Source organism: Cavia porcellus, unplaced genomic scaffold (genome assembly GCF_034190915.1).
Source record: "Cavia porcellus strain 051 isolate PalLab524CR breed Dunkin Hartley unplaced genomic scaffold, mCavPor4.1 scaffold_4, whole genome shotgun sequence".
NCBI classification, from domain to species: Eukaryota; Metazoa; Chordata; class Mammalia; order Rodentia; family Caviidae; genus Cavia; species Cavia porcellus.
In genome coordinates, this window is record NW_026947487.1 from 46254438 (window position 1) to 46267016 (window position 12579).

At 41.2% G+C, this 12579-nt stretch overlaps 1 protein-coding gene across 2 annotated transcripts in view; it reads right to left on the reverse strand.

Moving 5' to 3' along the window:
* Positions 1 to 12579, reverse strand: part of Nalcn (sodium leak channel, non-selective) — a 302929-nt gene that overhangs the window by 41835 nt on the left and 248515 nt on the right. For both annotated transcript variants that reach the window (XM_063246998.1, XM_003477592.5), the window contains exons 19-26: positions 8413 to 8514; positions 7926 to 7995; positions 4986 to 5077; positions 4768 to 4890; positions 3169 to 3225; positions 2823 to 2943; positions 2595 to 2726; positions 1548 to 1715 (exon numbers count right to left, since the gene is read on the reverse strand). In XM_063246998.1, the coding sequence (XP_063103068.1) occupies positions 1548 to 1715; positions 2595 to 2726; positions 2823 to 2943; positions 3169 to 3225; positions 4768 to 4890; positions 4986 to 5077; positions 7926 to 7995; positions 8413 to 8514 (865 nt within the window). The remainder of the gene's footprint in view (positions 1 to 1547; positions 1716 to 2594; positions 2727 to 2822; positions 2944 to 3168; positions 3226 to 4767; positions 4891 to 4985; positions 5078 to 7925; positions 7996 to 8412; positions 8515 to 12579) is intronic.

Consider the following 12579-nt stretch of genomic DNA (forward strand, 5'->3'; position numbering starts at 1 on the left):
TTAAGTTTTTCACCACAGGTTATTGATTAGGTTTAGTGAAATGTCAAATGGAAAAACAAATTTATATTTTTAAAAAATGAAAACAAATGTGGCATGTATGCAATTAATATATATTGTAAACATGCACTAACAAAAAATTTAAAAAGGGAAAGTGTGATAAAGGTTTTTATGTATATATATGATTTAAATTTGTCTGATTTTTGAGAGCAATCCTCTGCTTTATAAAGGAAAGATACTCAGATAATCACATTGTGCCTGGTTTTCCCAAAATGGATCCTTAGATACTGGGGGCAGTGGCTCTGCTTTCCTGTGAGCGTAGTGCGTCACGGTAGCGCTGGGGGCTCACCCTAGACTTGGGATAATTCCGTCCTGAGAAGCAAATCTGTGAATGATCTCCTGCTCCCTCTGCTGGCTGAATACTTTGGTGTCAGCATAGGAAAGTGGCTGTGAGCAAAATCCAGACGGAGCTCTCACCATACTAATTGAACAATCTAAATATGTGCCCTAGGTATTGTAAAGTTTTACAGAAAAATCTTTGGTGGGAGGGTCCACTGCATTCCCTGGTAACCTCAGTCAGGGGCCCAATGATTCACACACATGAACTGTGAGGGAAGAGTCTGTATTCCTCACCTCCAGCTGTGTGAAAGACCACAGTTTTATGATTTTAAGTAAAGAAAGTGGGGACTTTAAAGCACATCTTTAAAAAACATATTGGCAACTGTATCTCTAATAACCTCACAATCTATGCCTAGAATACTTTCACTTCCACCAGGACTACAGCTAATGTCTCACTTTGGATGTGTTTCTAGAAAATGAGATACAGATAAGCTTATGTAAATCAATTCATGTTTTTCATGCACACACAACTCATTCATAACAAAAAGAACCTTTGATCCCTCCTTTGGGAAGCAAGATCCTTCTGTGACAGACTGCCAAGCAATGACCCTTTTACTCCTTGTTTTATTTCAAGCCCTGTTCTTTCAGAAGACCCTGCAATGTTGATCTAACTGAAAAGAACACTGTCCCCTTGAGTCTCATCTGTAAGTATTCTTCACTATGTGTTGAGGTTGTTTAAGGGAGGTTTACCTGCATTTCTATCATTCAAATTGCTTTATACTAATGATCCCAAAATTCTAAACCATGTGTAGAAGGACACAGAATACAGTGATGAGTCTGTATGTTTTAATTCCTATTCCTGTTTGCAAAGAAGATTGACTTGAAACTCTTATCCTTAATCTCTAGATTAGGAAATTGAAACAGCATAGAAATTAAGATGAATGAAAAACTTAGTGGATGCTACCTTGTCAGGTCACCATTCACTGTGCTTCCCAGGGTGCTTTTCATTAGTTTACATTCATTGAAGCTAATAAGCTGAGAAGCCCCTCAGCACCATGGATGAAACTGCTGCATGCACAGTACTTTTTGCTGTTGGGTGTTTAACCCTCTGGGTTTGCCCACAACTGTAGATTTGACCTTGACCAGCAAGACTATCTGACCTCTCCAGGCTTACTGTGGTGAACGAGGAGCAGAGGGTAGCTCTAACATACCAAAAAGATTTCCTTGAAGCCACTGAAAAGTTCTCGAACAACTTTCCTCATCTGGGGCACCAATTTGAATATTCGCAGGGGTCTCAGACAGCGAAGAACCATGAGGAGCTGAGCTCCCGATTCAGCAGGCACATTTTGAGGCATCCAACAAAGAAATATCAAGCTCACCTAGACAGAAAAAAAAAATCTCTGCCAATTGTACAATTTTCCATCTACAAACTACATGTTCTAAGAATCAACTGGTCACAGCTTCTCACTGAACAGGAATTCCATGCACGATGCGGGATAGACACAGGTGTGCATGCACACTGTTAACAAAATGATGAACCAAGAAAGTAGTCTTATGTATTCAGGAATGAAATGGAGTACCCATTCTGTGTCTGGGTACCCCAACACTTTCTACACTTTAATTTAGTGTTTTGGGAGTTGCACAGATGCAACATGATTGAAATGCCTTTTATCAAGTTCACTATTGTTTTATTAATTATTGGTAACATGCCACCTGTGCTCTCTCCTTGTGCCCTCCAGGTCACTGATTTTGTGCCTTCCTTTCATAAATAAAAAAAAATTTCAGAGTCTACTCTTGTAGTTTCTGTTTAGTTGAATTGAACACTTGAATAGGAAATTACAACAGTCAGGTGTTCTGTGTGTTGCAATTAAGAAAGAGGTCCAAAAACTTTAGTTTGTCTTTAATAATAGCATGCTTATTAATCAATAACATGATTTATATGATTCAAACATTTTGTTTCATAGGAGACACAAGAAATGTGACATGCAAACTAGTTTTGCTGCTTTCAATTTTATTCGTGCATGTCATATTTATCTATAAAATTGTGGTTGACATGCTTAAACAACTATCCATGGATATTTCAATGGACTTCATTTAGATTTTACTTGTATGTCCCTTATTTGAAGATAATGGACTGTTATGGAGTCCACTTAAGACTGCAGTTATGGCAATATATGTATCTTATTCTTGTACCAAGTGATCCAGAGGATTTTATAAAACCATTACCCTTTACATTTAGGAAATAACCAAAGACTTACAAGATAAATAAATATGTCCATTACTCCACCAAAGTCTCTGATGACAGCAGTTGGAGTGAAAAATAAGCCATCTGCCATAATCTTCAGATTAAGCTCAATGCTCATGAATATCACAAACACGTACTCAGCAATCTGAAAAAGGCGAAAGGCAGTTTAATCATGGTGGCTGGAAAAACTGCAGGGCAGTGTTTCACCACCTAGCTGGGAGCTGAGATTTAGTAACAGTACCTGCAAAGTAGGTGCGTGCATGACTCTTCGGAAGGGGGATTCAAACATCATGGAAATGCAGGAGCAGATGGTTACAATGATCATGACCCAGTCTAGGTAAGTGACCAATCCCAGCAAATCACTGCCAAAGACCAAGCAAAATTGAGGCACACAAATGCTCCACGATAGACTGCTAGGAGTCAGAGATGGTGATTCCATTAATATGACTAGTACTTTTAAAAATGAGCGCCAAGTTATCTATTTCATAGTACAATATTAATAAAGGGGAATTTTTATATTTGTAGGTGGCATAAGACAGCACATAGACACTTCAAGTGTGCATGAAAAAATAGTTAATAGTGCTTACTAAAGTTGATGATACTTTGTATTTTTCACAGCTCCTGTGACAGGGTCTGTTTTAGATCTGTAAAAGAGAATAAGCATATGACATTCTGCAACGAAGCAGGCATGTGACAGTTCGGCAGCAAAGTATTTACAAACACTTCATCTGCTTAAAATCTTTATGTCTGTATAAAATGCCCATTATAAAAAATGCTCATTATAAAACATGATAGTTATGTGACTTTGGAAGGCAAAGGACATCAGGTAAAAAGAAAAATCAAAAGAATTTGCAGTTGATTCTTATGGAATGTAGTCTAGTTCTCAAAATATTTCATTTTAGGATTCAAGTTCCAGTCAAAAATTCTTGACATAGGTATTACAAAATCAAATTTTGACTTTCATTTAAAAACACTCATTTAAAATCACTGCCTTCAAGGACGTATAAGGAAATCCTTCATAATTGTTTAGTTAGATACCCTATGCATTAGAGTTCGGCCTGCATGTAGCTGTGGTCTACTTTTTTTTCCTCCAGGAACTAAACTAACCACCACCTCACGTTCTTCTTGCAAAGTCTGTATAAAGTAGCTGTGGTTTTGCCGAATAATTTAACTTTTCTAGAAGAGGAACTTACAACTTTTACTTTCAGGAACGCTGTGTGCTTACTTACTGAGGCCCTAGGGTCCTCGCTTGTATTCCTAATTTCGATAAGGATAACATCTTCATCAGTCTATTAGGCTGACAAAGGAGAATTACACCACACTAAATTAGGTGGGGAATTGGCAGTTAGATGCTAAGATGTAGACAGATAACAGGATAATTCCAGATGAAAAACCTGTGCTGACACTGAGCAAATCAGGTTCTAAACTGCCACCTTCCCCCTGTACTTGGTGGAAGCTCAGGGATTTGTTAATGATTATTACGCAGGTACTTTAAATTGTGCAGGTTGAGAACGGCAGGAAGAACCATACGTGGGTGATCAGGAGAGAGGCAAACACTAGCTGGGGTCCCTGAGCAAAGGCCTCAGCTTCTGCAGACCCAAAAGTCCTTCTTGATAGGTGGAGGAGGGGGCCCTGGGGTCTCCAGGCTGCAGTGGTAGGGGAAGAAGGACGGAGTCCTGGGGCCTAAGCAGGTGATATTTATTTTTCCATAGTTCTGCAGGCTGTGAGTGCCAGCCAAGGGGCCAGAAGGGTTGCTTCTTCTCGGGGTGGTGGGGGCAGACCTGTTCCAGGGTGGTCCCTTCACTTGTAGATAGTTGTCCTCCCTCTTCCTGTCTTCACAAGGGCTGTGTGTGTTCACTCCGAGCCTCCACACTTCCTCCTCTCACAAAGACGCTTGTTATGCTGGGTCATGGCTCATCCTAATGGCCTCACTTTAGTGTAATTATCTATTTAGAGCTAAAGGTGTGCACTAAGGTTGGCGGCCCGTGCCTTAACCCCGGCACCAGGGAGGCTAAGGGAGGAAATGGCCAGCAAGTTGAAGGCCAGCCTGGACTGCAAACATAGTGTGCCCAAGGCCCACCTGCACAGGAGACCCTGTCTCAACAAACAAAAGAAAAGAAATTAAATGTATGGCTCTGGGGAGCAATTCGCCAGCAACAGCCCCCGGGCTGGACACGCGCACTTACGCGTTGAAGCGGGCCCGGACCACGACGCGGCAGAAGTTTCGGAACCTGTGCTCGCGGCCCACTATGAAGAGCGGCTTGTCGAAGTAGGGATGGTTCTCTCTCAGCTCCTCCTCCTGGACCTTCCTGGAAAGGCAGCAGGGACCCACAGAGTCAGGCAAGGCTGCGTCCCCTCCCCGGGAGAGCCTCCCCCACCCCAGCCCAGCCCACCCCACCGGCACCTTTTCATTTCTGCTTGCTCCTTTTTCTCCTGAATCATCTTTATTTCACTGTCTTCCCTTTGTGCGTTTCTGTATCTCACTGTGTTGGAGTGCTAGAAATGAGGGAGGAGGAGGCACATTACAGGAGGAGACTATAGCTATTTAAAAAACTTTGAAATTAATATATACATATATACATATATATTTATATAGTGTGATCAAAACATACAGTGAAGGTTTAAATGAAGAAACAGTATTACAGTAAAAGACACATTGCCATTAATCCCCTCAGAGCACTGCCAGAGTCAAACTACCATGAAAGGTAAATTTTTCTTTTTGTTACCGGGGTTCAAACTCCTCACCTGGCTCTTGCCAGGAAAGTGCTTGCACCACTGAGCTGAATCCCAGTCCCACAGTAAATGTTTTGAATCAGTTCAGGACCCCAAGGCAGCTAGGACATTGCAACTAAAAATTCTCATGAAAGAGGATTTCCAAGAAGGGTAAGATACCTGTGTCTCAAGTGGGAGGGAGCATTTTGAGGACTAACGGCAATGTGTCTTTTACTATAGTAAATTTTAAAAATCCGCATATTCACTGTACATTTTTATCAGATCTTATGTATGGAGTATATGTATAGCTATAACATATATAACTATCACATATGGAACATTGAGCTATAACTATTATATGTATAATTAAATGACTGTAAATAGCTTAGCAAGGACATTTTTCCCTCAAAACATTATTTGGCATATATTTTTGAAATTTTCATAATGTTCCACGTATGGGTCTCCCACTGAGAATATGGTAAGGGAGAAAAAAAATAATACATAATCACTATTCTTGTTGAACTGATGGAAGAGAAGACAGGGAAAAATCAAAATAAATAAGTGCTGTACATTAGTGGATGCCTTGTGTTTTAATAATACTTTTCAAAACCCTGAGCATGCTAGAAGACAGGTAGGTTCACTATGGATATGGTATTTTGGAAAAGGACTAGAAGGCCAGGGTGCAGGCTATTGTGTGCTTCCAGGGGGGGAAGAGCCAGGATGCCCACTCAGGGGGAGCCCGGAGATCAGGAGCGGAGCGCAAGTGGCAGGACTGGAGAGCAGGCAGGTGGCACAGCCTGAACCCAGGCTACCCAGACTCAGTGGGAGGTGGGGACATTTCATATAACACCGCAGACTTAAAGGAAGCCTTTCTCAGTCCATTTTGTTTGTACCTTGTGTCATCAGGGATAAGTGAAGATGTTAAAATTTTCTAACTCAAAGGTCTCCAATTATGGCAGAAAACACATTAGAAGGATGTTTTATGAAATGATCTGAACCTCAGGACATTTCTCTGTGGGGGAGATGGTTGATGGATTTTGTTATACATCTGTATGACAAATATGCTACATCTGTAAGAAAAAATTTCTGGACTTGAGACTACTAAAACTGGGCCTTTGTCATCTGTATTTCAAGGTAATATGTTCTAATTTGGGACTCCAGCAGATGGTAGATGCCCACTGAATCATGTTGAGGGAGAGTGCTCAGAATGAATTGCTGCCTCTGAATTTCCGCTGGCAATTTCCTGTGGGCAATATGCCTGACTCTGAAACCTAAGTGCATGGCCTCCTGTTGGCCCTGATCATAATTCGATATCAATCATATGGAAGCCAATCAGACAACTCTGGATTAAAAAAGTCTAAGTGGAAATAGCCACGTGCCAACCAGAACCATGCCAACATTAGGTGGAAACAGGTGATCTCATTGCCAGCTTCTTGTTCTCATTTTAACCTGGAAGACTGCATAAGGACCAACAGCAGATTTTGGAGTAAAAGCAGATGTAGTACACTAAATATTCCAGAAATTCTTAGGAAATAAGAGACAGATGGAGAAAAAGTCCAAAGCTCATGGGGTTGCCCTCTTTATTAGCTCTTCTTTTCCCAGTCCCCTTCCTGGCTCTGAACATTCAAGACTGCAGTCTTAGCCAAACTGTCCAGATTTGAGCTCAGGCCTGCATTCCCCTTAGAGCCTCTGACTCTTTCATGGCAAGCTTAGTGTAGTATATAACTGCTGTGTAGCTTAGTGTAATATATAACTGTTGTGTAGTCTGATCATTGGCCTCTTGGCCTTTTCACGGCTCACTTCTTAGCTTCATTTATGTCTCTAGGTTACTGTAGAGGGGTTTGCATTGACCACAGAATCTAAAACTCTCTGTCCCAAATCTCTACCTGTGATTTCTTTGAGCTGTGATTTCTTTGTCTCTACCTGTGATTTCTTTTTATACAACAAAGCAAACATGTTACACAATGGAGAGATGAGGGAAAACTAAAAAACAATCAGTCTGGGAAATGTCATTACTTCTTTACTTGCTTCTCGCCTGTCTCCTTTTCTAGATTGTAAGCTTCAGGAGGGCAGTCCAGTCCACTTCGTGTTTATTACATCTCACTACTTCCAAGAGGATGTAGTACAGACAGCATTTGTTAAATAGCCACTGTACCAGTAAACAGACACATGAATAGCCTATAGTCTAAAAAAAAGTTGTGGCAAATTCTGTGTGGCCCTTGGAAGAATTTTTCTAGAAAAACATTTGTATTTTAATATGTAAAGCCCTGAAATTATAAATAGTAGGACTATATTCCAGAATATTTAGAACAGGGTAAATATTCAAATTTAATAATGTGAATCATTCCTATAAATGCTTTCAATTTCCTTAGTTTTAGTGAGATGAAACAGACACATCACTCTTGTGTTACTGTTTTAACTAAGACATGTACTCTGGATTTTTTTGAACTTAGCAGTCATTTTTTAAGTCCTGGCCGTGCAATTTATTTTCTGTGTTGTTTTCTGATTTCCTTGATTATGAAGAGTTAAGGAGACATGGCAAGATGATAGAAAGACTGGAATCATCTAGGCAGACATTTAAACACTTTCATAACCAAGTGTCCAAAATCCAAAAGCATTGCTCATAACTTACGTCTTGAGTCAAAGTTTCAAGAGATTTCCCCCTGCTGATCCTCTGGCTGTTTGATCCATGTCTTAGTGACCTAAAACAATCACCATCAATGCCTCTCAAGATCAAATTTGGACTTTTAAGCAATGACCACGATAAAAAACAAAACAAAAAATCCCACAACCTTTCCGATAGAACTCACAGACATCTCACTTCTTTTTAAAACCAAAGCTTATCATCTTTCCAAATGCCTTTGATCCCCGCTAACAATTTTCCCTTGTGATCTTAAAAGTGAGAATTTGGCTATGACGGAGGAAAAGAGACTTTGGAACATAGACGTTTTGAATCTTTGATTTGGACTGTGAGTTTCATTGTTGTTATCACTGGCAAATAGAACTCAGCCACTCCCTGGAACCTGGCGTCCAAATCGGGGTGGCTTCGGACAGCTGCACATTTGTGCACGCTCCTTCCCTTGAGGTTCCCAGGAGGACAGTCTTGCTAGCACATTTACCTGCGTTCTTGGCGGATATGATGCTGTACACTGAGGATTGACCTTTCTTTTGCTGGTTGCCCTTCAAATGATCCGCTCAGCATGCGCTGTCGCGTGCAAGCTCTGGGGATAAAAGGAGCCTGAGATGAATGCATGATTTACACACATGGGATGAATAATACCTCACTGCTCATTATTCTTATTAATTTTTAAGGCAACACCGATGAAAAGGCAAAATAGGGCAAATGACATATAAAGGAAAATACCCATCAGGCTCTGTGTCAAGAACACTCAAATAGCAGAGTTTCACAACTATGAGGAAAAGTTGGAAAATAAATAGAAAACTTACCTCTTACCCTCATCCTTCTGCCCCATCCCCTAATTATAGAAAATGATAAGGCTTTCATCAGGAGTTGTAAGCATCCAGCCCCACCTGCCCACAGGCAGTCATGACGTTGGTTTTGAATTTTAAAAAGGTTTCTAATAAAAGTTCTTAGGAAAGGCTCTGTCCAGCCAGATCCCTGGGATAATGAAATATATGATCCAGAGATATTTAGCAGAAAATTAGGAAAACATGGAAGCATAAAGTGAGAGACAAAAATGAGTTATAAAGAGAAGAAACTGAACCTGGAATTATACACAACAGTGTGATAACACTTCTGAACTAAGCACTTAGATATGGTAAATTTTGTAGTACACAATGATTTAATTACCACAGTGATTAAAAAAAAGTTGGGGTCATTACCTAGAAAGAAATTCAGCCAAAGACTGTGGCTATCTGGTACCCGTTACCACTTTTTTACTCTCAAAAGCATGAAGACTTTTGAAGACAAGTTTTCCTTGGACCGCAACTGGGCTCCTGTTAATTTCAGATTTACTAATGAGTGAAAACAATTGGCTGACCCAGCACCAGGGATAAGAAAGTGGTGACAAAATAAAACTTCTTTTCTGAAAATCTCTCTCCAATGAAGAATGACTGGAATTCCCGTGAGTTTGGAGTTAAAAGACAGGTGTGCAGGGTATACTATCTCCTGCTAGTTGATAACTTTCGGAGTCTGTTCCTTAGGGTTAAATTAAGGAGAGAACATGACATTGAAGGTTACCGCACAGGCAATGGTCTTATGAAGTGCAAAACTCATGACACCACATTTGTCTAGCACCTCTGCATGGCTATTTCAACCACTGGCTTCCAAGGCAAGGGCATAAATGTCCTAAAATGCATTATGAGAATGGCTTGAAATTATTACTGTCTGTCTGACAGTTAAGGTCCTTGAGAAAAGGCCTATAACTATCTACTGTACTTAAAATACCAGGCATATGCCACCATATATGTATTTAAGTCCTTAACTCTCTTGATATAGATGAAGATAGTTACAGTGAACACCGTGAAATTTTGAATTCAACAAATGTTAATGTATTCCTGGAAATAAAGTCTATAAACAATTATTGTTTTGTTTAGTAAGCAACAGGGACCATGTTGGAGTAAAACCTCAGTCAACATTTTACTTCCTGGGGAACAGTCAGCTCTGTACCTAGGGACAGACGACTGGGCCTAAAGAAGGCAATGTGCCATGGCACTCGGTGGCCTCTGCAGAAGGGGAGTCCCGCTGCCCCTCTGACTGAATGGAAGAGCAAGTTTCCATGGAGACCATGGCTATTGGAAAGGTTCCCCTTTCCCTAAACCCTTTTTCCACTCCTCTCCCAACGCGTTGCTGAAGTGGAGGTGAGAAATTTACCCATTTTCTTCTCTTAGCTCATATTTTTTTTTCCCTATTGGATCCAGTGAATTGAGAAAATAATAATAAGGGGGGCTAGAATGATTTCTTTTCTTTTCCTTTTTTCTCTTTTTCTCTCTTCTTCATCTTCCTCCCACCCCCCTTCTTTTCTTCTTTTCTATTTTTAGTACTGGTGATTGAACCTAGGGCCTTCAAATGAGCTCCCAGCCCCCTACCTCTTTTGATTTTGAAACTGGGTCCTTCTATGTCACTAAGTTGCCCAGGCTTGGCTCAAACTTTTGCTCCTCCCCTGTGTGTGCTACCTGATGCTTGGCTTGCTTGGAACGATTTCCAACCGGATAAAAACAGAAGCAAGAGTGAAAGGTCCATTTCACTGCAGATCTTAACTAACAGCAAACTAAAACTTGTAGCCAGAGAGACTGGAGTTCTCTTGGAGACTTAGTGGGAAGCTACTTCAGAGGGAAAGAAAGGCTCAAAGAACTTAAGTGGGAGGAGCAGCCAGATTTCCTGTGCCCTGAGCAGCACTGCTGGCCCACCTTCTCATCAGCTGGAGCTCCAAAGCAACCCAGGCGATCCGAGGACAGAGGAGGCCATCAGGCCTCCTGGAACCCATGACCCCCAGCCTTGATGTGGGGAGGTCACCACTGGTACCTTAGGCTCCATGTGCGGCTGCCCCGGACTCTCCCTCCTCACTTGGCTGGCCCTGCCCAGGGCCCCTGCCCCACATCTGTGCAAAATCAAAGGTGAACACACTCCATCTTCCTGTTTCAGACTCTTCTGGAGTCTGTTCTTGGGCCTAGTGCTCTGATGTGGTACTTGTCTCACTGTGGCCTTTGAGCTAAGAAAGTCTGCAGGTGATGCTGGGGTTTTAGGTGAAAACTGAAGATTTATTCCTTTAAACAAACTGCTAAATAAACATTTGAGTAAAGACATTTGAGCCAGGTGCATGAGAAAGGCAATGCCTTTGAAGGTTTCTGCAGGCTTTCTTTTCTCTCTCAGCTCTATGGAAGGACATTATTAAAACCAAAAAGCAAAATTCTTTCCTAGGCAGTATCCATTATGGTTAATAGCCAGCCTACTTAGCTATAATAATTTCCCCACAAAACTAGACACTACAGGTAAACAGACTTCTGGAGATATACTAGCTCATCTAAAACATTGGAAAAGCCAAAATCTGTTACACAACAAGATGGGGACCAAATTTGGGTTCTCCTTGATGCAGGAAGGCATCGGAAGGAAGGAGGAAGTGTGGACTACGTTGGGGAGGTTGGGGAATGGGCAGAAGGGCATGGGAAGGAGACACTGTCCCACTTTGGCCCCAGAACACTTTTACAAGGATACAGGAGGAAAGGTGCCACCTCAGTATGCTTCTGTGCAGATACTAGACAGCCTCACACCTAAACCACTGTCCTATTCTTTGTTCGTGGAATGTATTTTGCTATTTGGAAACATAGTAGTGGCTGTAAAAAGCTGTTTGCCTTCACTGGACATGCTCACATTTAAATAAGAGGTTACAGCCTAAATATATAACCTAATGCATGTGCCAAGGCTCATATAAAACAAGGTACTTTTAAAAATTTTAAGAACATAAATACAGTTTTATTATGCACAAAGTTATACAGAATTCAAAAGATAACCTACCAAGCAGTGTTTTGATGCATGTAATATAATTACGACCTTTAATATAAATGGATCCTGATGGGTGGTAGACAGTGTGAATATGGCATTTCTTGCCCATATCAGTATTTCACCTCTATCAAACTACCAAAAACTGATTTGCTGTATCCCATGTCCCTGGGGCACGCTATTAACCAGGCTTATTTACTGCTTACACATTTTGTCCTTATCAGTTGTTTCCTTTACTGGACTGTGAATTCTCCAGGGGCCACTTTATCACTCATGCCCATAAGCTGAGGGAATTCAATTCTTGGACTCTGACTGCAGATGAACAGAATATGGAAGCGAAAGGAGGAGGTGGTTAAGTAAGGAGAGGGGAGGAAGGAGAGGCTGAGCAGGCTGGGCTGGGTCGTGCTGTGTAGCTCATGGCTCAAAGCAGCTAGTAGACTTGCAGTTTTATACCCAGCATGCACTGGAATGTCCTGCCTTAGCCTAAATCCCAATGGATAAATGAAAGGCTCAGAACCATGCATATCTGACACCAGTTTAGTTGTGACAATTTACGCAAGTGACATGATGTGTTCTTGGAGCCTTCCTTCCTCATAGCAGAGTGTGGGGAACAAGGGCACCTTTCTCACTAGCTTCACAGAGAACGAGTGGAAAAAAGATTATGAATTTGCAAGTGCTTGGAAACATCAATGCTGCATGTAAGGGCTTGGTTGCTTTTATTTCCTTTCCTTTTCCTTTCTTTCTTTTGGTTTCTAGAGGTGGGTTTCATTACGTAGTTCAAAGCAGTCTTGAACTCCATATGAAGCGCAGGTTGGCCTTGAACTCA